Genomic DNA, 27,639 nt, shown 5'->3' with positions numbered 1-27,639 from the left:
CTCCTCCTCATGGCTGTTTTCAGGCTTTAGAACATCTAGCCCGTGCCTAGTTTGACCGTTTGGTCGGAGTTCAGAGTGATTGACAGCCGGCTCTCATAGACGGCAGCTGGACAGCAGACCTCAGATCAGCTCTTATTGCTTGTTTTCCTCCGGTCTGTGAAATCTTGCAGACACCAGAGGACACAGGGGAACATGATTTTTTTCAGGTTACCTGTTTCATGTACTACTGTCACAATATAGTGACCGTTTTATAAAAATACCTTTTTTTTTTTAAATCATATTTGCTCCAATCTGCCTACTGATGCTTTAATAAATAGCATTTTTATAACAGTTTTAAGAAGGGGATTTTTGGTTCTTTAAGGTAACAAGTGGGAGTTGTTTGTTTTTAATCTGACGCTGCACAATAATAAAAATGCATCAAAATCAATGTTGTCGCCGATCATCGACTGATCATCCCAGACTGTTTGCTGAGCATTTATTATACAGAAAATAATTCAATGTGTGTGTTTTTCTTCATAAAAAAACAACAGTGGCATCACGTAAACAAACATTTAAAAGGGTTACAATTCTGAAAATGAATGAATATTTGGTAATTATGATCAGGACTGATGTCGGTTAAAAAATTTAACTCAGTGAAAGTGGAAAATAATATTAATATATAATTTTATGGCAGTTTTAAAGGGTTAAACAGAACCTACCTGAAAATGTGAGATTAATCATGATTAAATATTTTAATTGATCGACATCCCTACAGTGAGTACAAATTAAATACAAATTATTACCATCAAATCAGAGATGATTTAATAAGGTTAGACTGACGAAGCATTCTTTAATGAACCAGTCAATCCTAAAAATAAATATGGAGTTAATTTATAATTAATTATATATATATAATAATTATATATATAAATATTATATATAATAATTATATATATATTATAATTATTATATATATATATACATATATATTATTATTATTATATATCATCTTTGGTGATTGTAATGTTATATTAAATGTATGTATCCTTGTTGTTGATGTTACGAAAGTATCATCACTTTGTACTGTTTTTACTTGTAATAACTTTTGCGGGACTTTAATTATAGTTATCTTAAATTTGTATTTTATATTATCCCTAGTTATATTTTATTCTTGCACTGTTTTTACTCTTTAATTTCTCTTTGTTTACCTTACATTTGCATTACCTCCATTATCACATACTCTATTATAGCGACAGCTCTCCGTAGCAGTTCTGGTGGCTTCGCTGCTGTGTTTTTATTCTCATGTTGTTATCTATCTATCTGTGTATCATCCTCCCACACAGCAGCAGAGAGAAGTGTTTGTTTATTGACTCCTCATTTCACTTGTATATCAATGATTGCATCATATTTTGATATGATTTGTCATGTAATATACTTTTCAAGCAAGCCGACTAAAGTTCATTGAAGCTGGACACAAAAGGAGAGTTTAAAAAGAGAGATATATATATATTTAAATATCTCAAACAGTGTTATCTGAGCGGATGTAGGAACGGAGCCGTGTTGACTCTTCTTTGTTTGGAGAAGCAGGACTCGAGCCAGTCCTTCTGCACCGGGACCGCCTGGGAGTACTGACGCACCAGATCCTGGAGCTCCTGGTTCACACAGAGCAGACTTTTAGATTAAAGAAAATAACAATAAAATAAAATAAAATAAAATAAAATAAAATAAATAAATACATTTTTAAAAAAATAAATAAAAATAAATAAATAATAAATATAATTAAAAAAAATTAAATTAAATTAAAAAAATAAAATAAATAAATAAATAAATAAATACTGATTTTGGATAAAGGTCTTGAAAGTTTTTGGCAGCGTGTAAATCTTTAAGTCTTAAAAGGATAGTTCAGGTTTTTTGAAGTGTGGACAGGGGCAGCAGCAAAACACATTTTACACACCTAAAAATATATATATTTATATATATATATATATCAGTTCAAGTGTACGCTATATTTAGAATATTTTCGTCTCTTTACCTCGCTGTCAGACAGACCTTTCTGACGGGGAACTGTAGCCGTTATCTTTGCTCTATTTAAACCACCAGACTCCATTCACAAACACAGTGATTTTTACCTCTCAGAACACAGGAGAGTCGCTGGTCTACCGCTGCCTCCATCGGTTTAGTTTGTTTGTGTTATTGTGTGACATTAGTGAATCCAAACTAAACCTTTAAAACACCAAAGTCACGCTGCACCCCGGTAGCTCACCTGAGGCCTGTACTACGCAGCAGGATTTGGCGTTAGCGAGGTAACTTCAGGGTTAACCCTACAAGGTGGATCACTTCTTACCGGGGCAGATCACCATGGTAACTGATGCTGAACACCTAACCTGCTGGTTATGCAGGTTATGTTCCAGATGAGAGATCAACTCGTATAAAAGCATCGCCTACTGACCAATCAGAACTGAGTGTGCGGATCTAATGATAATGTTACACAATATGAAGAAGCTACAGTCATAATCCAGACTAAAAACAACACAGATTAAATTGACAGATGCAGGAAGGACAACTGGATTTATGCTGTGGGTGTTTACCGCTTTGAATTATATTTTCATACTTATTTTTTAACTTCCTCTTGAGTCTGTTTCACAACGCCGGAGACGGGACACAGCTGAAAGAAGGTTGAAATAATCACACACGCCTCTTATTTAATAATGGGCATAATGAGGTGTATCCCATCCAATCCGTTATATTTCTTAAAGGTATTTATATCTAGACGCCTCTATCTGACTTTTGAGTTCCGTTAAATTAATAAGTCTGTTAATTTACGCACACACACATCGGGAGTTTTTTCTTTTACCAGCTGTCCTTCCTGCATTTGGCAGCTTCAACTGTGTTACTTTTAGTCTGGATTAAGTGTTTAACTTCTTCATATTTGACTAATATAGTTTACTCTTCCTTTGTAAAATGTGCCGCTCTGCCTGTCTGTCTGTAGTCTGTAGACTTGTCCATGTCTGTAATTGATCAGATGCTGCAAACACCGCCCCGTTCATGTGAACACTCTCATAATCAGACTGAGAAACTCTGGGTCGATTTACCGAGTTGATAACCAGCGTCGTTGGACCACTTAGCGTAGTCTCGGTTGTTAGGGTTAGTTAAACCAGATAACGAGAAGATACCCTGGGTATGTTGAACTCACTTCGTAGTACAGGCCTCAGGTAGAGCAGGCGCCCCATGTACCAAGGCTGAGTTCTTACCGCAGAGGATCGGGTTTGAATCCGACCCATGTCGTCCCTCTCAAGACTATCAAATTGTTTAGACTTTTGTTTTCCAACATTTTTCAAACTTTTTTTTTCAAACTTTTTTTTCAGACATTTTTCAGACTTTTTTTTTACCTTTCTGTTGGACTTTTGTTTTCCAACATTTTTCAAACTTTTTTTTCAAACATTTTTCAGGCATTTTTTAGACTTTTGTTTTCCAACATTTTTCCAACTTTTTTTTCAGACATTTTTTCGAGTCTTTTTTTTATTTATTTTTTACCTTTTTCAGACATTGTTTAGACTTTTGTTTTCCAACATTTTCAAACTTTTTTTTTCAAACTTTTTTTTTCAGACATTTTTTCGATTTTTTTTTAATTTTTTTTTACCTTTTTCAGACATTGTTTAGACTTTTGTTTTCCAACATTTTCAAACTTTTTTTTCAAACCTTTTTTTTCAGACATTTTTCAGACTTTAATTTTTTTTTTTACCTTTTTCAGACATTGTTTAGACTTTTGTTTTCCAACATTTTCAAACTTTTTTTTCCAGACATTTTTCCAGTCTTTTTTTTTTTTTTTTTTACCTTTTTCAGACATTGTTTAGACTTTTGTTTTCCAACATTTTCAAACTTTTTTTTTCAGACATTTTTCCAGTCTTTTTTTTTTTTTTTTTTACCTTTTTCAGACATTGTTTAGACTTTTGTTTTCCAACATTTTCAAACTTTTTTTTTCAAACTTTTTTTTCAGACATTTTTCAGACTTTTTAATTTTTTTTTTTACCTTTTTCAGAAATTGTTTAGACTTTTGTTTTCCAACATTTTTCAAACTTTTTTTTCAAACATTTTTTTTTTTTTTTTTACCTTTTTCAGAAATTGTTTAGACTTTTGTTTTCCAACATTTTTCAAACTTTTTTTTTCAAACTTTTTTTTCAGACATTTTTCAGACTTTTTTTTTTACCTTTCTGTTGGACTTTTGTTTTCCAACATTTTTCAAACTTTTTTTTTCAAACTTTTTTCAGGCATTTTTTAGATTTTTGTTTTCCAACATTTTTCAAACTTTTTTTTCAGACATTTTTTCGAGTCTTTTTTTTATTTATTTTTTACCTTTTTCAGACATTGTTTAGACTTTTGTTTTCCAACATTTTTCAAACTTTTTTTTCAGACAATTTTCAGACTTTTTTTTTTTTTTTAATCTTTTTCAGACATTGTTTAGACTTTTGTTTTCCAACATTTTCAAACTTTTTTTTTCAGACATTTTTCCAGTCTTTTTTTTTTTTTTTTTTTACCTTTTTCAGACATTGTTTGGACTTTTGTTTTCCAACATTTTCAAACTTTTTTTTTCAAACATTTTTTTCAGACATTTTTCAGACTTTTTAATTTTTTTTTTTACCTTTTTCAGAAATTGTTTAGACTTTTGTTTTCCAACATTTTTCAAACTTTTTTTTCAAACATTTTTTTTTTTTTTTACCTTTTTCAGAAATTGTTTAGACTTTTGTTTTCCAACATTTTTCAAACTTTTTTTTCAAACTTTTTTTTCAGACATTTTTCAGACTTTTTTTTTTACCTTTCTGTTGGACTTTTGTTTTCCAACATTTTTCAAACTTTTTTTTTCAAACTTTTTTCAGGCATTTTTTAGATTTTTGTTTTCCAACATTTTTCAAACTTTTTTTTCAGACATTTTTTCGAGTCTTTTTTTTATTTTTTTTTTACCTTTTTCAGACATTGTTTAGACTTTTGTTTTCCAACATTTTCAAACTTTTTTTTTCAGACATTTTTCCAGTCTTTTTTTTTTTTTTTTTTACCTTTTTCAGACATTGTTTAGACTTTTGTTTTCCAACATTTTTCAAACTTTTTTTTCAAACATTTTTTTTTTTTTTTTACCTTTTTCAGAAATTGTTTAGACTTTTGTTTTCCAACATTTTTCAAACTTTTTTTTTCAAACTTTTTTTTCAGACATTTTTCAGACTTTTTTTTTTACCTTTCTGTTGGACTTTTGTTTTCCAACATTTTTCAAACTTTTTTTTTCAAACTTTTTTCAGGCATTTTTTAGATTTTTGTTTTCCAACATTTTTCAAACTTTTTTTTCAGACATTTTTTCGAGTCTTTTTTTTATTTATTTTTTACCTTTTTCAGACATTGTTTAGACTTTTGTTTTCCAACATTTTCAAACTTTTTTTTTCAAACTTTTTTTTTCAAACTTTTTTTTTCAGACATTTTTCAGACTTTTTTAATTTTTTTTTTACACCTTTTTCAGACATTGTTTAGACTTTTGTTTTCCAACATTTTTCAAACTTTTTTTTCAGACAATTTTCAGACTTTTTTTTTTTTTTAACCTTTTTCAGACATTGTTTAGACTTTTGTTTTCCAACATTTTCAAACTTTTTTTTTCAGACATTTTTCCAGTCTTTTTTTTTTTTTTTTTTACCTTTTTCAGACATTGTTTGGACTTTTGTTTTCCAACATTTTCAAACTTTTTTTTTCAAACTTTTTTTTCAGACATTTTTCAGACTTTTTAATTTTTTTTTTTACCTTTTTCAGAAATTGTTTAGACTTTTGTTTTCCAACATTTTTCAAACTTTTTTTTCAAACATTTTTTTTTTTTTTTTACCTTTTTCAGAAATTGTTTAGACTTTTGTTTTCCAACATTTTTCAAACTTTTTTTTTCAAACTTTTTTTTCAGACATTTTTCAGACTTTTTTTTTTACCTTTCTGTTGGACTTTTGTTTTCCAACATTTTTCAAACTTTTTTTTTCAAACTTTTTTCAGGCATTTTTTAGATTTTTGTTTTCCAACATTTTTCAAACTTTTTTTTCAGACATTTTTTCGAGTCTTTTTTTTATTTATTTTTTACCTTTTTCAGACATTGTTTAAACTTTTGTTTTCCAACATTTTCAAACTTTTTTTTTCAAACTTTTTTTTCAGACATTTTTCAGACTTTTTGAATTTTTTTTTATACCTTTTTCAGACATTGTTTAGACTTTTGTTTTCCAACATTTTTCAAACTTTTTTTTTCAAACATTTTTCAGGCATTTTTTAGACTTTTGTTTTCCAACATTTTTCAAACTTTTTTTTTCAAACATTTTTCAGGCATTTTTTAGACTTTTGTTTTCCAACATTTTTCAAACTTTTTTTTCAGACATTTTTCAGACTTTTTTTTTTACCTTCCTGTTGGACTTTTGTTTTCCAACATTTTTCAAACTTTTTTTTCAAACATTTTTCAGGCATTTTTTAGACTTTTGTTTTCCAACATTTTTCAAACTTTTTTTTCAGACATTTTTTCGAGTCTTTTTTTTATTTATTTTTTACCTTTTTCAGACATTGTTTAGACTTTTGTTTTCCAACATTTTTCAAACTTTTTTTTCAGACATTTTTCACTCTTTTTTTTTACCTTTCTGTTGGACTTTTGTTTTCCAACATTTTTCAAACTTTTTTTTTTTACCTTTTTCAGACATTGTTTAGACTTTTGTTTTCCAACATTTTTCAAACTTTTTCTTTCAAACTTTTTTTTCAGACATTTTTCAGACATTTTTTTTTACCTTTCTGTTGGACTTTTGTTTTCCAACATTTTTCAAACTTTTTTTTCAAACATTTTTCAGACATTGTTTAGACTTTTGTTTTCCAACATTTTCAAACTTTTTTTTTCAAACTTTTTTTTTCAGACATTTTTCAGACTTTTTTTTCAAACATTTTTCAGACATTGTTTAGACTTTTGTTTTCCAACATTTTCAAACTTTTTTTTTCAAACTTTTCTTTCAGACATTTTTCCAGTCTTTTTTTATTTATTTTTTTACCTTTTTCAGAAATTGTTTAGACTTTTGTTTTCCAACATTTTTCAAACTTTTTTTTCAAACATTTTTCAGACTTTTTTTTTTTTTTTTTACCTTTTTCAGACATTGTTTAGACTTTTGTTTTCCAACATTTTTCAGACTTTTTTTTTTTTTTTTTTTACCTTTTTCAGACATTGTTTAGACTTTTGTTTTCCAACATTTTTCAAACTTTTTTTTCAGACATTTTTCACTCTTTTTTTTTTACCTTTCTGTTGGACTTTTGTTTTCCAACATTTTTCAAACTTTTTTTTTCAAACTTTTTTCAGGCATTTTTTAGATTTTTGTTTTCCAACATTTTTCAAACTTTTTTTTCAAACTTTTTTTTCAGACATTTTTCAGACTTTTTTTTTTACCTTTCTGTTGGACTTTTGTTTTCCAACATTTTTCAAACTTTTTTTTCAAACATTTTTCAGGCATTTTTTAGACTTTTGTTTTCCAACATTTTTCAAACTTTTTTTTCAGACATTTTTTCGAGTCTTTTTTTTATTTATTTTTTACCTTTTTCAGACATTGTTTAGACTTTTGTTTTCCAACATTTTCAAACTTTTTTTTTCAAACTTTTTTTTTCAGACATTTTTAATTTATTTTTTTTACCTTTTTCAGAAATTGTTTACTTTTGTTTTCCAACATTTTTCAAACTTTTTTTTCAGACATTTTTCACTCTTTTTTTTTTTACCTTTCTGTTGGACTTTTGTTTTCCAACATTTTTTAAACTTTTTTTTTCAAACTTTTTCAGACATTGTTTAGACTTTTGTTTTCCAACATTTTTCAAACTTTTTTTTCAAACTTTTTTTTCAGACATTTTTCACTCTTTTTTTTTTACCTTTCTGTTGGACTTTTGTTTTCCAACATTTTTCAAACTTTTTTTTCAAACATTTTTCAGGCATTTTTTAGACTTTTGTTTTCCAACATTTTTCAAACTTTTTTTTCAGACATTTTTTCGAGTCTTTTTTTTATTTATTTTTTACCTTTTTCAGACATTGTTTAGACTTTTGTTTTCCAACATTTTCAAACTTTTTTTTTCAAACTTTTTTTTTCAGACATTTTTAATTTATTTTTTTACCTTTTTCAGAAATTGTTTACTTTTGTTTTCCAACATTTTTCAAACTTTTTTTTCAGACATTTTTCACTCTTTTTTTTTTTACCTTTCTGTTGGACTTTTGTTTTCCAACATTTTTTAAACTTTTTTTTTCAAACTTTTTCAGACATTGTTTAGACTTTTGTTTTCCAACATTTTTCAAACTTTTTTTTCAAACTTTTTTTTCAGACATTTTTCACTCTTTTTTTTTTACCTTTCTGTTGGACTTTTGTTTTCCAACATTTTTCAAACTTTTTTTTTCAAACTTTTTTCAGGCATTTTTTTGATTTTTGTTTTCCAACATTTTTCAAACTTTTTTTTCAGACATTTTTTCGAGTCTTTTTTTTATTTATTTTTTACCTTTTTCAGACATTTTTCAGACTTTTTTCTTTTTTTTTACCTTTTTCAGACATTGTTTAGACTTTTGTCTATCAAATAAAGTCTAACAAATAAGGCAAAAAGACGAAAAAATAATCTAAAAAAACCCCACCAAAGTCACACAATAACAGAAACAAGCTAGCCGATGGCGGTAGCAGTAGCTGTGTTCTGAGAGGTAAAAATACTGTTTTTGTGAATGGAGTCTGGTGGCTTTTATATGTTGTATATATTTGTTAACATTTAGTTGTTTTACTAATAATAAGTAGTATTGTTTGATTTATTATTCTAGATGTTTACTTTATTTAGACTTGTGTTTTCATTTGCTGGTTATTTAGTTTAATTATTTTCTTGTTTATTATATTTATTTGTTGCGTAAATTAGTATTTTGTTTTCTTTTGTTTATGAATTGGGAAACACTGTGGGCACCTGCAGTTATATAGGCAGGTAGGACCAGCATGCACCTCGGTGGGCTTATGGTTTTTTACCAGACATCCATGTTTTCTTTGTGCTTCATTTGACTGCTTGCCTTTTTGTGATAAACAAATCATCAGAAACACACACATTCTGCATGAACAATGGACTCTTTTGCCTGCGTAAACCACATTACCCATGGTGCATCAGTGGCTGTTTGATTTAAGTTTGACAGCTTTGAAGAGAGCGTAGATAACGGCTTCAGTTCCCCGCCAGAAAAGGCTGTCTGACAGCGAGGTAAAGAGGTGAACATATTCTAAATATAGCGTACACTTAAACTGATATTGATTATTTTAGGTGTCTAAAATGTGTTTAGTTGCTGCCTCCGTCCACAGCAGTACGTTGCTCCATCTACTGTGGTAACACACTGACTATATGGAGAAGTACCTCATACAACCCCACTGAGAAACACCTGAACTATCTCTTTAATTTCCTTCTACAAAAAGACTGGTGTAAATCAGAGGTCAGATAACTAGCTACTAACCTGTGAGTGGATGCTGTTCTCCACCTCTGCAACGATGTGGGTGACCTCCGGACTCATGATCTCCTCTTCGTCTCCATCATACGTGCACTGCAGCTAAGGAGTGGTGACATTTTGACATCATAGTGTAATCATATCTTTATAAACTTCATAACATGAATACTGTGATGAAGAGGTCCAGTGTGAAAGGATATGTGACGAGGTAGCGGGCCAGCGTCTTCCTCTCTGATGCAGGCAGGTTGTAGAAGAACACCCGGACTCCACTCATGAAATCGGGGAGCTCTGCGGGGCCGGGGGGGCTCCCGAGAGGAGACGATGGGCTGGGGGGGGTCCGGAGAGGAGCCAAGGGGCCAGGGGTTTCTGCTTGTGGTTCGGGGGAGGATGTTGACGCTGCAGAGGTGGATGTCTGAGGTATGCTCTTTGCTGCTCTGCTGTGATAGTATCTGTGAGTCAGGTTAAGAGAAAAATGACTCAAACCTGTCAGTCAGATTTCTAAGAAATATCACTTTATAGATTTGATCTGTTGAAAGATACATGAATGTGGGGATGCCTCTGGAGGCCAGGTGCTTCCTGATGAGCCTCTCTGTGCCGTACCAGTTGAAGCCTCTGGTGGAGTGGCCGATGCGAGGAAGATGCACCGATGCTTTGGGGGAAAAAACACAAAGATAATTCAGTGAAGGCTAGCATTGACTGTTAACTGCAACCTCCTGCATTTCATATGTTTACTAGGGATGTCACGGTACACCTAATCTCCTGATTCAATACCATCACGATACTTCGGTGCGGATTCGATAAGTATTGTGATTTTGTTAACATTTTTTAACACTAGACCATGAAGGGAAAAAGTTGAATCATACACTTCTAGGGACTTCTACTTTGGAAAATATCTGAATTAATCCAGTAAAAATGTTTGATTTTCAGCATGTATGTATTCAGAGATGTCCTGAAGTCAAATATATCAGGATCATTGTCAGGAATTATTTATTATCCAGCAACCAAGAAATCAAAGAATAAAGACATCTCCCACACAGATTAGTGCTATTTTCTTTTCAATTTATAAGGGACATGTAATGTTTTATACTTCTGCTGAATATAATCCATCAATCTGATTTCCATAGATGTATTTTGTATATACAGTTCCCTTTGTTAACACCTTATTTTGAAAACCGGACGTAGTCCCACGTGTCTACTTCCTCTAACTTCTCCAAGGTGGTCTCTAGCTCTCCCGTCAGCTCCGTTCTCTTTATCATCCATGGTCAGCTCCATCGGGGCCGTTTCAATGCAGAGAACACAAATGTCAGTATCTGGGTGCTCTACAGTCGTAGCGTCGGCCCATTTGACCACGGAGACGAGAGCGACGGCCGACTCGACCGTCACGTTACGCGATACGATAACGCTTCTTCTCCGTGATAGAGTTAGCATGCAGCTTTAGCTCTGCTCTGTCTAGCTCTGCTTTTCCTGTCAATGTGTGAAACCCAAAGTGTTTCCATCCTTTACTGGATGTGTAGTGTTTACCACGCTGGATTTAACATGTGAGGGTGCAGGTCGTATCCACGACGACCCTCCAACGTTTTAGACTCTCTGAGGTTTGTTTTGGTTGACGGATACGGAACAGATATGACGTCACATTACTCAGACTACCACAATAAAAGCGATAATTTCCTTCTATTTCCACATAGACTCACATGAAGCAAATATATCGATTCTGGCCTTAAAACATCAATTTCAAAATCATAAAAAAGAAATTGCGATACATATGTGAGTACATTTTTTTTCTCACCCCTTTTTTTCGGAACGAGCTTTCCCACCGTGAATAAAGAAAGGTATCGACCAATCACGTTGTGCTGAACGGGTTGAGTTGCGTCTATATTTATGAGACAACAACACGGAGGCTCTATAGTCTGAACCGAGACGGCAAACTTTATTACTCCTTTCAACTTTGACAAAGGCAGCGCAGACCAGATGCACACCTGTTCTTACCTTTCATAATAAAAGTCCTAGACATATAATAATGGCATATTTCTCATTTTCGTGTTTTTTAACTTTGACTAAAGACAGAAGTATTTGAGCTCCAGGTGTTTGTGCAGAATAACCAGAGGGAAATCACATTCCTCTCATGCACTGTTCTCCTCCAGTCATTGTTTGAGAAGACACACACAGTGACGCCACCATGATAACACACTCAGCATGTCCTGCATATCTCGTCAGTCAAGTCTGACGATGAGACGCTGCTTTCATGGTGCCCCTCCTTTCCGTCAGTCCTCTCAGTAATTATCTGTTATTGGCAGGTGAGCTGCTCGTATTAACACGCATGACTTCACTACTAAGACACTACATGAAAAAGATGGTACACTTTGTGTCACACTGAGTGATCGACCGTACCCTTGTTTCTTCTGGCTGCGGCGTAAATCTTCTTCAGACCCGCGTCCAAAGCCGTCAGCATGATCCCAGACAGGTTGTTGGCTTTGTCTCGTTGCTGTGCCACGATCAGGGCCAGCTGAGGTGACAGGAAGGAGATCGAAACAGCTTCAGGCATATTAATTGTTAATCTGTTGCCACATCTTCACAATTCTGTCGCCACACCTAAAACCCAAAACCCAGAGTGTCTCGCTGTCTTTCACTACGACTGCAAAGAAGCAAATTTCAGGGAACAAGCGTGCATTTCCAGGCAGAAGAGATTAGAGGTTTTTTTTGTGCAGCAGTGTGGGTTTTTATTTATCTCTGATCACTGCGATTAATTGCAAATTAATCACACATTTTTGTATCTGTTCTAAATGTACCTTTAAGGGCGATTTGTCAAGTATTTAATAAGAATTCTTATCAACATGGGAGTGGGCAAATATGCTGCTTTATGCAAATGTATGTATATATTTATTATTGTAAATCAATTAACAACACAAAACAATGACAGATATTGATCCAGAAACCCTCACAGGTACTGCATTTAGCATAAAGATTTAGCATGTCTGAAAAAATGTCCAAAAAAAGTCTGGAAAAAAAGTCGGACAAATGTCTGAAAAATATCAACATAAAAAGTTTTTAAAAAGTCTGAAAAAATGTCTGAAATATGTCTGAAAAAAGTACGACAAATATCCACTAAACACAGACAACTGTCCGAAAAAAAGTCAGAAAAATGTCCAACAAATGTCCAAAAAAAGTAGAAAAATAAAATGTCAGAAACAAAGTCAGAAAAATATCCGAAAAATCAGCTCCAATCATAACATGGCAAACTGCAGCCCAACAGGCAGCAACAGCTGTCAGTGTGTCAGTGTGCTGACTTGACTATGACTTGCCCCAAACTGCATGTGATTATCATAAAGTGGGCATGTCTGTAAAGGGGAGACTCGTGGGTACCCATAGAACCCATTTACATTCACTGATCTGGAGGTCAGAGGTCAAGGGACCCCTTTGAAAATGGACATGCCAGTTTTTCCTCTCCAACATTCAGTGTAAGTTTGGAGTGTTATTTAACCTTCTTCATGACAAGCTAGTATGACATGGTTGGTACCGATGGATTCATCAGGTTTTATAGTTTCATATGATACCAGTATCTTCACTCTTGCTTTAAAACTGAGCCGCTACAGCCTAATAAATCACAAGTTGCATTAATGCGTTAAAGAAATTAGTGACGTTAAAACAAATTTGCGTTAACGCGTTATTATCACGTTTACTTTGACAGCCCTAATATTTGGTAGTTATGATCAGGACTGATGTTGGTTAAAAGATTTAACTCAGTGAAAGTGGAAAATAATATTAATATATTATATTTTAATAGAAGTTTTAGGAGGGGACATTTTTGTCTAAGGTAAGAAGTGGGAGTTTATTTATTTATTTATTTTAATCCGACACTGCACAAAAAATAAAAATGCATTTATTATACAGAAAATAATTCAATGTTTGTGTTTTCCTTCATAAAAAAAAAACAGTGGCATCATGTAAGCAAACATTTAAAGGGTTAAAATTCTGTGGATGAATGAATATTTGGTAGTTATGATCAGGACTGGAAGTGGAAAATAATAATAATATGTAATTTTATGGCAGTTTTTTTGACAGACGTCCTCTGAGGACATCCAAGCATTGTTTCTAAAGGGTTAAACAGATCCTACCTGATCCTGGCCGTCTAGTCTGGACTGTTTGTCGTCAATGGGGAAGAGCAGCACATTTCCAACGTCCAAATCTGAAATAAACAATTTGTTCACACTTTAAATGTGTAATTCATTTTCATTAATGTCAACCAGACGTTGCCGATAAGGATGTTTAATGGCATGAGTCTTCGTGTTCTTAGTAATCATGGTTAATCTCACCGTTCATCTTGCCAGCCAACTCATACTTCTTCCGCGGTTCATCTGATCGAACCTCCAGAGCCGTAAACAGGCCGCCCCGGCCCCACCGACCCGAGTCATCTGCACACACATCATCACTTCATCAGAAACACATACTGATAACAACACGTCTTGTTGCTTCAAATGATCATTTTAACATATATAAAAAAAAATATCTAATTTTATGATATTTTGTAACAAAAATATACAAAAGAAAAAACTAAAATATTCACAGACAACATTGAAATAACTCAGGTTCCTTACATTAAATCAATATGGAAATACCATGTCATGAAGTCAGTTGGTATCTTGTTCATTGATTAATCATTCCTGTATTTTTTACTTTTTATTACAGATTAATTCATCCTCATATTATAATACTACTTGAGACACCACATGTCCCACTTATCTCAATAACATTTATCTAATCCAAAAGACTTTTTTGAGAGTGATCAGTTTTGCTAAAAGATGCAACTCATCAGCTTCAGAAAATAAACTACCAATGTTTAATGTGAACACATACCAGACTTGTGTATCCATGTATAAACATGTACACCTAACTCATGACTTTTTTAAGTCTTCCTCAAAACATTCACTCTTATTCCACAAGACACTCTCGAGGACTTTTATCTTCCGTATGGTCGGACTTCTCTTAATCAATATTCATTGAAATACAGAGGACCAACTCTTTGGAACTATGGAGGACAGAACCTGCCAAAAATAAATGAATAAATGAATGAATGAATGAATGAATGAATGAATGAATGAATAAATAAATAAATAAATAAATAATATTAAAAATAAATGTAGCCATTAATTAATTGATAAAATGTGACATAAATTTGATATATTTGCTTCTTTATTTACTTATCTTTAATTCCCTTATTTATTTACTCTTCTGTTTAATTTTCTTTTTAATTATTTATATATTTATTCTCATTGATAAAATTAATTAATAAACATTCATTTATTTATTTTTTTGCACTTATTTTCTTTTATTTATTTTTAAATGTATGTATATATTTATTTTTATATGTTTGTATTTATTTATTTATTTCTGCATGATTTTCCCTTTGCATTCCACCAATTATTTATTTCCCCAAATTTATTTATTTCTTTTCCAGACAGAAATATCAATTTATGTCACATTTTATTAATAAATTAATGGCTACATTTATTTTTAATATTATTCTTACTACATTTAATGATATTTATTTATTTATTTATCGAGTCATTTATTTATTTATTCATTTATTTTTGATTTTGGCAGGCTCCTTCCTCCATATAGAACAACTGACTTCCATCAATCAACATCTACATTATTAAAAAAAACATCTGACTTTAATTAAAGATTTATAACACATAATACATATATATGTGAAAATAAATAAATAAAAATAAAAATAGTGTAGCAGAAGTGTTGCTGGATTTCTCTTCATCATACTAAGCGTAACAGAGGTTTCATACCAACACAGTGGACGATGATGGCGTCTCCCCGAGCGGCGTGAGGATGAGTAACATCACCCAGAACATAGTTGATGGCCGTGCTGTCAGAGTCTGTGGAGCACAGGCTGCCGTCATCCTCCTCTTCTTCTTCTTCTTCTTCTTCTTCACTGTCCGCAGACGGCAGACACCGTGATCTGTAGCCGCTCGACTCCCACCACGCCATCCTGCACGATGAGAAAACGGTTTGTGTTAAGTGTCAGAGCTCTGTGAGTGAACTCAATGAGAAGAAAGTACATGAATTGATTTACTTTTTCTTGTATTTCTGCTCTTGTTGCTTCTTCTTCACGTCCTCCTGCAGTTTGGCTCTCTTGGCTGAAGCCTCCTCCCGTCTCTGGCGCCTCAGCTCCAGCTCGGCCTCAGTAGAAGGTTTCCTCTTCCTCGTTGGTATCCCAAGAGCCACCGACAGTGAAACCTGGGAACAAAATCACACTGTTAGACACAGTCAACCCTCTGAACACCATAACCTGCCTGCAGATCTGAAAGGCTTGTTTTCAGACAGAAACTATTTTCAGATTTTCAAATCTCCAACGGTCCTTAAATGAATCAAGCGTGTCAAACACTTCAGACAAGAAAAAAACTTAAAATTGTGATATTTCATTCTTTAAAATGTCGACAAAAATAAACCGTTTGCAGATCCAGATCCTGTAAAATACATTAAACTCTGCGCTCCTCAGCGCGACTGGGAAACCATGAATGACTCAACTGAGACCAACAGTCATCTGACAAAAACTCAGTGAAACTTCAACTGAGCATACCGACGAAGTATAGAACCAGCAGAATTTAACCAAAAGGTTAAGTTCAGGTACATTACCGTTAGCTACAGAAACAGGCAGGTTTAATCATCTCCCTGAAGAGAAAAGACTTCATTTGTTATCTGATTTAGGTGAAATTGAAGTCCATTTTATGTTTTATTGTTCATTGTATAATGATTTTAACTTGATTGAAACACATTTTAGTAAAATGTCCATCGCTGAAGTTCTTTGTTTGCAACCTAATATTAAATGTGGGCACAATATATGTTCATAATACGACCAATAACTAACCGTAACAACTCAGTGAAATATGAACACATTAGAACGAAACAGTGCACCAACGTGTGAGAACCAAACGGCTGGCAGGAAAGTGACCTTTTCCGTGGTTTTACATCAACCAGCATGCCCTAAATAAAGGCTGTTTCCAAGAGCTGGTGCCACAACTAGAGTCTGGTTTGGTGACGGAAACTGAGAGATAATCCTCCACACAATATTCTATTTAGCTCATTCCCTCCCGGTGAGGCAACTGTTGGTTAAGTTCAACAAAGTATGACGGCTGATAGAGAGATGAAGTCCTTTAAGGGGATAGTTGTGATGTTTTGAAGTGGGGTTGTATGACGTCCTTATCAATATTCGGTGTATTACCTACAGTAGATGGCCGTCAGACAGCCCTTTCTGACGGGGAACTGAAGCCGTTATCTATGCTCTCTTCAAAGCCACCAGACTCCATTGAGAAAAACCCTCGGCCCACGTAAAAGGCGCCAGGGGGCTGAGGCGATGTCTGCAACCCACCCGACCCGTCTTGAAACAAGGACCAAGGAGTCCAAACCCTGTGGCGCAATGGAAGTGAGGGCCGGCGCGCGCCGGCTGAGGTTGGATCACGGCCCAGCAGGGTTGGGCGCACCACCGGCCCGTCTCGCCCGCACCGTCAGGGAGGTGGAGCGTGTGCGATAGGACCCAAAAGATGGTGACGAGAGGTCAACGTCAAGCTGCCGTAAAGTGGTATCGGTGCCACTTTGCGAGTACAAGTACATGAGCACAGTATCGGACCCGATACCCGATACCCGATACTGGTATCGGTGCATCCCTACCCATGACGGAGATTCTTCGGCCGATTCAGCATCTTGAGCTCGTCGGTGAGAAAAATCACTCTGATTGGCTGTTCAGCTTAGACAAATCAGTACACGAGAAGAGAAACGGAAGAGAGGAAAGCGAGCCGACGAGTAAAGTCAAGAGGACACACATAGAAGACTGAACATCTGGAATGAAGCTAAGTGGTGAGTGAGAGTGGTGTGAAAATGGTCGGCAGACGCTGTTTTGTTTCATGTACGTATCATAACAACAGCTTGTATATCCTCCGTCCTCGCTCTTCTGGTTTCCCTTTTTGATTTATGAATACAGACTACCGTCGCCTGCTGGTGTGGAGAGCTATTTCCTCTCACGCAGAACGTACGTGCTAACTGGCCGTCGGCTGTAGTCTTTGCGGTGTGTTCGAGTGCAACTTTTTGGCCAAGACAAAGGAGACGTGAGGAGACTGATATAGATTTTTTTAGGTGTCTAAAAAAAACCTGTTCCCATCAGTTGTTGTGAGTGAAGGAGACAGGATCTTACTCCAGCTTTGTGTCTCAGAGCTCGTCCGTCTCCTACAGCTCTCTGGATCTCAGCCAGCTGGTCCTCCAAGAGACGGTCAAAGCTCTTCTGGTCCTCAGAGCTCGGGTCCTTACTGTAGTCCTTCCCCTCGAAGTAGTACATGTGGTCTGAAGGACGAGACAGCATGATGGAGAGTGTTATTATTCATCACATGGAGAAGTGAATGTGAACCCGAACAGAGGAAATCTGTGGTGCATGTTTCATGTGTGGTTGTGTTTGAAGGCTGAGAACCAAAAGTAAAAGTGAGATGTTTGAATGCCAGAACAACCTGTTCAACAACAACAGAGGTTTTATAACCTAAAGTCACGTGTGTTGACCTCAAACCAGGTTAAATACTCTGAATGTTCTGCACACGAGTGATTTAAAAGATAAAACGTACTCTGCCTGTCAGATTCAGAGCCATTCTCTTCCTCTTCATCCTCCTCCTCCTCTTCTTCCTCTCTGAGCGAGGTCAAGTCTTCATCCACCCACTGACCGTCACGCGACGGACCGAGGATCTTCTCCAGTTTCACATCCTGTACCGAGCTCTCCTCCGACGACAAAAGCTTATCTACCCCGAACTTCAAGATCTCACTGAGCTGCAGGAAACAGGACGAGGGAGGAAACATGACTACAAACAAAGACAACTGGGGGGCTTTTGCATAAAAGAGGACACGATTCCATGAATATAGGTGAAGGTTTGGTGTTACTGTTGTGTAAGATTTCAGACCTGCAGGTCTGCAGCAGCTGACTGAGCTTGGTCCAGCAAAGAGAAGCGTCCTTCTTCGATAACCGTGTTGGTGAGCTGCAGCTTGGATACAGCACGAGAGTACATTATTTCCTCCACAGTGTCTCTCGCCAGAAGACGGATCACTTTCACCGGCCTGTAATGAGTCAATCACAGATTAAAGGGGTTCTCCAGCAACTTAGTATTGCACTACCATTAAAAGGCAATTTGTATTTTTCAACCTGGACCCTATTTTTTCCATGTTTTTATGGTTTTTCATTTATTTTGTAATATTTTTAAATGTATGTATTATTAATACATTTATCTATGCACAATTTTCCCTTTGTATTTCACCCCATTTTTATTTTTCCCAAACTTATTTATTTCTAAATTATTTTCTTTATAAATTTCTTTATGCATTTCTGTCTCATCACACAATAATAATAATAAAGTGCAAAAATAAATAAATAAATAAAAAATAAATGCTAAAATAAATAAATAAATTTAAACATTCATAAGAATAAATACATAAATAAATAAAAGGGAAAATTAAACGGATGAGTAAATACATAAGGGAATTCGTACAAAGAGAAATAAATAAAAAAAGAAATATCAATTTATGTCACATTTTGTCAATTAATTAATGTTACATTTATTTTTAATATTATTTTTGCTACAATTAATGACATTTATGTATTTATCAAGTCGTTTATTTATTTATTCATTTATTTTTTTTAGCAGGTTCCGTCCTCCATACCAGAGCCTGGTAGTACTAGTCCCCTGTGAACCGGGCTTTAGACACAAAAACATGTGAAAATAACAACAATGCAGCTCATCTTTCATTAGAGCTTCTCTGCCTGTTGAATGCTCTTATCTTTCAGCCTGCGTGCCCCCGACTTCATAACGCAGGTTTTCTGTCTTTAAGGGAAACTCCAGTGATTCTCCACATCAAAGCTTGTTTACGGGTGTTGGCAAGCACTACTGCATGTGTGAAACAAGTTGTGAAGAGACTTTTGTGAGTCTGATAAATGTCACATCAGTGATGTCACTTGACTCAGCGTCGGTGGGGTGTAGAATCAGAAAGAAGTGGGTTTACCAGACTTCTGTAGCCCGCCACTCATCTCTGCTCGAGGCTACATTAGCTGCTACTAACAAAACACTCCTGAATCTACTACTGAACTGTCAGTGGTCGAGTTGCATTGTGGGTAATGTAGGTTTTAACGAGGAGGACTAACGTGTCGAATAAAAAAGGTCGATATTTCTGGTTCTGCTGCCTCGATTTTGGTATTTTTTCTTTTTTAATCTGTCCATCGTGAGTCTGCCAATGTTATACAGTAGGAGGGCGATGCCACATCACTGGAGAACATTTAACCTTAATGACATCGTCAGGGTTATTACACAACAGGCCCTAATTACATCATCAGGGTTATTACACAACAGGCTGAGTAGTAGTTTCTCCCTGATGAGTAATATCACATTTATGCATAAAATCGTGACATATGCCTTTTCAGTTAGTTGTTCATTTGCCTCTTGTTACTGTATGTCCCAAATATATGTAAATAAAAACAGTATCAGAGTATTTTTACATCAAAATCTGATCTAAATCCGTTTTTTCTCTTCCTGTGAACGGTTTCAAATGTTTCATGACTCATCCTGCACTCGGGGCGTTTACAAAGATTCATCCAATCACATGAGACTTTGGGCGTCTAGCTTGCCAATAGATCGTGGATCGAATCAATATACGTTCTTTGATCGAAGTAGCTAACAGAGCAACATGGAGAGAGACAGGAAGAGATGTGTTTTGTGGGTAAAAACGCTGTTTTCATTTCCAAAACTATGTGGCTGAGGTCTGATTCATTCATGGGAAGTTTTATTGATTTTCAACCGACTCAAGAAGCAACTCTCCCCCCAAAAAAGCCCAAAACAAGCGACCTGACCTACCACAATATGACAGAGAGAGGCGGCCACTCGATCACTTATATATATATATATATATATATATATATATATATATATATATATAATATGTATGAATTTATTTTAGATTGCATTTCATTGCATTTTTGCATCCATTTTTTGCTTGTAATTTTATATTTTTCTTGTCAACTAAACTTAAAAGAAGTTTTATTTCATTTTTGCAAAGAACTTTTTTTCTGCAGCTGCACCACCGTCCTGCTCACTCAGAAATAATAACATATAATCTCCAATATTATTATTATTATTATGTCCCATCAGTGCCAATCACATTGTGAGTGATAGAGATCATTATTCTTTGATCCTACGTGTCTGAGCTTCATACCGTTTTTTACTATTTAAACTGAGATTAAAGATTTTGTGCAATGAACTCGTTAGTGGAACTGCTCCAACAGACTGACAGCTGTCTCAGTCACAGTGTTATAAACATTTACTTTGCAAACAAAAAGACAAGCAGAGGCTTTATTCTGAGCTGAGGATGACTTGATGCTGTGTGATATTTGAATGGGAGGGCAAAAAAACTGCTGTTCAGAAATGACTGACAGCTGACAGATAGTCCTGAGAAACAAATAAATATCTTTAAATTCTGACGTGAACCTACGCTAATTAATGCGCTGTAGCTCCGTATCGAGCTAAACTCTGAGCCCGCACACTTTTTAGCTGCCCAATCAAATGCAAAGGATTATTTAAATCCCTCTTGTAGCTGTACACCGCTCAAATATTATGTTTCACAGTGAGACACGTCACAGTACAGCAGTCAGAGACGCTCCAACTTCCGCTTCATGGGGACTTTAACAAATAGTTCTTATTACAGCTTATCAAGGAGGAATACTGCAATGTGTCCTGCTTGGAGTCATTTTCATAATTGTCACCTGTTCTGACCGATCCGATGGCAGCGTGCAGCAGCCTGCAGGTCGTTTTGAGGGTTGAAGTCGCTGTCCATAAAGATGACGGTGTCAGCAGCTGTGAGGTTCAGGCCGACTCCCCCTGCAAACAACAAAGCACACAACGTCTAAAAAACAGTGCACACGTACAGTGTTATTTACACACTTATTTACTCATACAGCTTCAAGAATTAAGACACACAAAACGTAACGAGCTGTGACAGGAAATTATGTTTGTCTCCTCACTTTCTCACAGCGCATATAAAACAGCAGCGTGTCATCCTGCCGCAGCTCTTATCTCTGAGATCTCAGCTACAGTTCTATGAACACCGGCTGCAGATTGAAGAGATGCAGCTCACTCACTGTTGACTTATCACACTTAATGACTCCGTTATCTACAAACCTGCCACAGCGTTGTTTACAACAAGCAATTTCACTTGCAGCACCTTTAACCCTTAAAAAAAAAAAAATCTGTTTTCCAATATTCTGCATAACTGATGCATTAAAAAGCACAAAATGAACATTACTGATATCTAATAACGTTCAGTTTAATCCTACACATTACAAGAACACTATTAACCTTCCTGTTCATAGTTTTTAGGGTGTTCCAGTCACCTGCTTTAGTGCTGAGCAGAAACACAAAGATATCTTTGCTGCTGAAGTTCTTCACTGCTAGATTTCTTTCTTCCCCTCGGACGGACCCGTCCAGACGTTCGTAGCTGTAACCTGAACAGAAAAGATCCTTTTAGCACTTATTTATGGAGAGAAATAAAAAAATATACTGTTAACTTTTTTATCGTTATCGAGAAAATTAAAGAAACATAAAATATAAAATAAGAAATAAAATAAAATTAAATTAAATTAAATTAAATTAAATTAAAAATAAAATAAATACCTAAAAGAGTGGTAAAGTCACTAAAACATCTAGACAGTCAAAGTGGATTTAGGGCCTGAATTGTTACCTCTGTGCTCCATGTAATCCTGAAGTATGTCCAACATCCTTGTCATCTGAGAGAACAGCAGGATCCGATGGCCCCTTCACCCACAGACATGAAATAAAGTAAGTTTATGTGGTGTACTGAGCCTAAACTGCCACCAGGTGGAGCTTAATACCAGTTAAGATCTACTAACCCCTTGTGAAGGTAAGTCAGCATGCTGTCCAGGAGGCAGAGTTTCCCACTGGCTTCAACCAGATGTTCCCCCATCTCAAACGGCTCTGGTTCCACCCCTACCCAAAGAAACAATTTTGTTGAAAGTATGTCGTATGAGATCAGTCTGGTTCAACATTCATTCATCAGTGAGAACATCTCACCATCAAACAGGTACGGGTGGTCTACACACTTCCTCAGGTTCATCAGGATGTTCAGCAGCCGGTTCTTGTTTCCCTGTTCGTTTCCAAAAGCCTCTGAAAACACAGATTCATCAGACGTGAGTCCATGATTGATTGAGTCTGTGATGATTTATGCACCCAATTTTTGTGTTTCTCCGAGGTCGTTAAGCCTGTTTTGCCTCCTTTTTTAGTAATTTTGTGTCCCTTAAGTCATTTTATCTCTCTTTGTGATCATGTTTTGTCTCTCCACAGTCATTTTGCATCTCTTCGTGGTTGTTTTGCATCCTTTTTTGGACATTTTGTGGGTGTTTTGTGTTTCTTTGTGGTTGTTTTAAGTCTCTTCGCGGTCGCTTTGCGTCTTGTTTAGCCTGTCTTTCTAGTGGTTTTGCCATCCTTTTTGGTCTTTTTGTGTCTCGTTCTGGTCGTTTTGCGTCTCTTTGTGGTATTTTTGTGTCTGTCTTACGATGGCACACCATAGTAGAGTTAGACTGATAAATCTACACATCGGCCATTATTAGCTTATTGCAGATATATTAGTACTTGTATGTCGGCTGATAAGAACAAATTGCAGTACAGACACGCCAAACCGGGTTTGAGGTAATTAAGAAAAAGGGGCACCATTGCATGGTTTTTCCACTAGAGTGACAAGTGGATTTTTCAACTGTAAAATGCCTCTGTATGTATCATTGTTACACTTCTACAAATGTAAGGGATTCATATTTTTTTAAGCTCTCAAATATCGATACCAGTGCCGGCCTATCAGTCGGACTAAACATCTCAGTGCAGAAGTCTCACCCAGATCCTTCATCAGAATGGCTTTGTAGTATTTCTTCTGCAGGGCCGACATGCCGTGGTACACCAACAGCTCCGACTTCTTCGGCAGATCGACTGCCACTTCTGACTTGACTCTACGGAGCAGGAAGGGCTCCAGGATGCTCTGCAGCTCAGCAGCTGGAGGCAGAATGAGAGACACAGTAAGAGGGTAAGTCAGTGTTTATTCAATGAGCAACTACCAGGGTTCTTCTTTGTGTACTTTTTTGCTAACAGACCTTTTGTACAAGTACAGTATATCAAATATATCCCAACTGATGTATTTTCCAACATCATCTTTCAAAATATTGCCTTTAATGGGAGGGATGTTTGGATTTGTGATTTTAGTAACACAGACAGTACTGATGTGCTTCATACCGAGAGCAGGCTGGTTTTGAACGTTGGAGTAAGAGTTGGTGAAGTTGTCCGTCTCGTCGTCGGTGAAGACGCTGGGCTGAATGAAGCTCAGCAGGGAGTAGAGCTCCTCCAGGTTGTTCTGGATGGGGGTCCCCGTCAGCAGGACTCTGAAACCAACTGAGAACTACACAAGAGATGAACCAAGTTAGAGCTGATGGTGGTGAAGATGAGGAACCAGATACTTGACAGCCTGAACCAGGTGCAGCTCAGTACCGACCTGTGTCAAGGCCTTGTGCAAGAGTGAATTCTGGTTCTTCAGTCTGTGAGCTTCGTCCACCACCAGCACCTTCCACTTCCACCTGAGGAGCACAGGGAGTTCACAGGGAAACAGGGAATTAAACCACTATTAATGTTTATTATGCAAATGTATAAATCCTACTGCAGTATTTCCTAAGACACACACCAAATGTCTAGTGCACAGATAACATATTAGACGGCTGCTGTGTGTGTATATTAAATAATTTATATGTCAATGCATTGCTTGGTTCAATTAACATGTTCTTCACTGGTGATATCCCTAATAACACATGTAACTAAGAATATAATAGAATTAAGATGGGTTAAATGTAGAGGTCAAATTCCATGACAATAAAAATAAAGTTTGAGTTTTAAGTTTTTAAGTTTTCAAGTTTCTTTAAGTAATCTTTAAGTAATCTTTAAATTAACATTTTTTTTATTTATTTATTTTTTTCAATAAATTATGCTGAAAACCACATATAAATCATATCAGAGCTAAAATATCAAACTCAATTGCAATATTATATGAAGTAAAAGTTCCTTTAAAGTCCCATATGTGGAAGTGTGGGAAATACATATAAATAAATAAATAAATAAATAAATATAAAAACAAAGCCGCTTATAGAGAACCAACAAACCCACTCTTTATTTCATTACTAAAATTTAAAGATGTGGTTGACTCCAAAACGTCAAATCATGTGACTTCTTTTCGAACATGAAATACTTAATTATGTTGTTTATTGAGGGTTTGCTGGCTATGTTTACTGGGTATTCTTGTTTTGTTTATTATACATGTTTGAAATAAAATCTAATCCGATCTAACTATATGTGCCAAAAGATCCAATCAAAGTTTCTGATATCTTTGTAATTAAGAACACACTCACCGTCTCAAGAACGAAGTATCTTTGAGACACAGCTGTTAAAGAAAGATTTAAGAACATGTCAGTTTCAACACAGATGAAGCTTTCAGTCATTTTGTTCTTATTAAAACAGCCACAGACCTCGTACGTAGTGAGCAGAACGTTAAAGTCCTGAGTGTCCGTCTCCCTCTGAAGCTCAGCTCGTCTCTCTTTGTCTCCGTTGTAACACAGAACAGTCAGAGACGGAGCGAAGCTGCAAACAAGAACAACACTAGTTTATATTTGTAGTTTACAGTCTGTGAAGGACGGCGTTATGAGTGGACTATTCATTTAAATATAATTTATATACCATTCCAGCTCCTTCCTCCAGTTCTCCATGACCGACAGCGGGCTCAGCACCAAGAACGGACCTTTCTTCCCGAGAGCTCCGGACATGTAGACCAGCAGAGAGATCGTCTGAGGGGACAAATTAAGATTACAATAATAATATTACAATAATATAATATACAACGCAGTTAACAACAGTGCCCGTGTCATTATTATAGTAAAACATGTACATCATAATTATCACAATTTCTTAAAGCCTAAGGTGATGTAATAATAATAAACAAATAATAATATTTATATTTATTTATTTTAATTTAGAACCTTTCAAAACAGGTTTACAAAGTGCTTCACAAACAATACAAAATAATACAAAATTATAAAATAAATAAATATTTGTATTTTATTTTTACTTCTTTTATTGGTTTTAACTCATGTATTTTATTTTTAATGGTCAACGGTTGGTTTTAACCACTATTTGATTTGATTTAATTGAATTTTTACTTTTTTAATGGCTTTAATTATTATTTGATTTGATTAAATGTTATTCTTATTTTTAATGGTTTTAATTCACTTGTCTTATTAATTCTTATTGGTTGATTGATGATCTTAATTATTACAATTTTGATTCCTACTTTATTATTTATGTGTCTGTTTTAATTGTGTTTACTTATGTATAATGTTTTATCTTTACACTATCCATATAGTGTTTTTAACAATTTACGTGTATGTTGTATGCTTGTTTTATGTATTTTAAATGCTTGTGTGTATCTTGTTTGAAACAGCCCATTGCTGCTGTCTCTTGAAAAATAGATTTTCTAATCTCAGTGAGACTTCGATGGTTAAATAACAGCTAAATTAAAAAAAATAATAATAAAAGTGTTTGTTTGTGGTTGCACACGCATTGTGCTTCCACCTGGAATGAAATGTGCAACATATATAAAGTTTTGCTCGCTTGTTTGCTTATGTCTTCGTACTGGAACTTATTTTTTTTATTATTTATGTATGTAAAGTTATTGTCAAGGAACTTGTTTTAATAAATGTTCAAAATCAGAAAGAAAATATTGTTATTCACATGTGTTGAAAAAAAGTCAGTCATTATTAGTTATAAAGAGGACTGAAGGATCTCATACCTGACAGGTTTTTCCCAAACCCATCTCGTCTCCTAAGATGCATCCCTGCTGGTTCTTCAGGCACTGAGTCAACCACTGAACTCCATCCAACTGGTACGGTCTGAGCTGGATCACTGTGAGGAGACAACAAGATGAAACATCTACTGGGAATACTGGGAATACTGGTAAGGTCTCAGCTGGATCCCTGTGAGGAGGAGACAATAAGATTAAACATCTACTGGGAATACTGGTAAGGTCTCAGCTGGATCCCTGTGAGGAGGAGACTTGAAGATGAAACATTTATTTATTTATTTTTATTTTATTTATTTATTTATTTGCACTTATATAAAACTTCACAAAATGCAGTCAATGAAAAAAAAAAAGAAATGTGTCATGAGAGGTCAAGAAGCCACAGGCTTATACAAAGGTGTATACAAATGTTTTGTTTTTGTAAAATCTACTGGGAATATTGGTAAAATGTCAACTGTGTGACATAAACATAATTATATATGTTAGGTCAAGTAAACCATCTGAACTGTTAGTCTGAAAGCACAAAACAGAGTCAACCGTTGAGATAGCTTAATCACAGTAACACATCTGTAGCTAGCTGACGTCATCTGACGGAATGAACACTTTAATTCATTAATAACTTTAATAACTTTAAGTTAAAGTTACCTGTTAAACCGAACTTCACTAAGTCGCTCTGAGTAACTGCTTTCTTCTTCTTCTTCTTCTCTGCTATGCTGTTTCTAATCTTTAATAAAAGGTCTGTCATGTTTCTGAACACTAAACTATCCCAGCTCAGAGAGAGACTAGCAGAGACTCCTGAACACTAAACTGTCTCAGCTCAGAGAGAGACTAGCAGAGACTACTGAACACTAAACTATCTCAGCTCAGAGAGAGACTAGCAGAGACTACTGAACACTAAACTATCTCAGCTCAGAGAGAGACTAGCAGAGACTACTGAACACTAAACTATCTCAGCTCAGAGAGAGACTAGCAGAGACTACTGAACACTAAACTGTCTCCAGCTCAGAGAGAGACTAGCAGAGACTCCTGAAGACAGACATGTAGAGACTAGACCACTGAGTGTTGTTAAAGTCCGACTGCACTTCCGGGTTGGGTCACGTGACGCTGTGGGAAAAGGCGCGCGCCTGTTTTAAGTTTCAAACTCTGAAGTAAAGAAGCTTTTTTTTATTGAAGAAAATTAATTTACAAACATTAAGGTATTGTAATCTAAACTCAGTACTTCTAACATACAAGGCACAATTGGATAGGAAAGATAAAAAAAT

General features: G+C 35.0%; 1 protein-coding gene across 2 annotated transcripts; it reads right to left on the bottom strand.

Annotated features, from left to right (window-relative positions):
* Positions 1-427: 427 nt before the first annotated feature.
* chd1l (chromodomain helicase DNA binding protein 1-like) lies at positions 428-27,430 on the bottom strand. Of its 2 annotated transcripts, XM_037771053.1 has the most exons (26): positions 27,392-27,430; positions 27,023-27,159; positions 26,369-26,481; positions 25,261-25,367; positions 25,053-25,164; positions 24,936-24,967; positions 24,032-24,113; positions 23,776-23,938; positions 23,383-23,538; positions 22,570-22,662; positions 22,389-22,485; positions 22,220-22,293; positions 21,873-21,983; positions 21,246-21,360; positions 18,403-18,556; positions 18,073-18,271; positions 17,655-17,800; positions 15,540-15,703; positions 15,253-15,455; positions 13,768-13,866; positions 13,570-13,640; positions 11,846-11,960; positions 9,998-10,106; positions 9,658-9,906; positions 9,467-9,548; positions 428-1,631 (listed from the first exon to the last, which is right to left on the bottom strand). In XM_037771053.1, the coding sequence occupies exons 1-26, from the start codon at positions 27,415-27,417 to the stop codon at positions 1,509-1,511; spliced, it is 3,132 nt and encodes a 1,043-aa protein (XP_037626981.1). In that variant the 5' UTR covers positions 27,418-27,430; the 3' UTR covers positions 428-1,508. The 2 variants fall into 2 exon arrangements, with proteins under 2 accessions (XP_037626981.1, XP_037626982.1); XM_037771054.1 differs by lacking the exon at positions 27,392-27,430 and having other exon boundaries at positions 27,023-27,183.
* Between the last annotated feature and the right edge of the window lie 209 nt (positions 27,431-27,639).

This window comes from Sebastes umbrosus, chromosome 5, assembly GCF_015220745.1.
Source record: "Sebastes umbrosus isolate fSebUmb1 chromosome 5, fSebUmb1.pri, whole genome shotgun sequence".
NCBI lineage: Eukaryota > Metazoa > Chordata > Actinopteri > Perciformes > Sebastidae > Sebastes > Sebastes umbrosus.
This window is presented reverse-complemented; position numbering and strand designations above follow the sequence as displayed.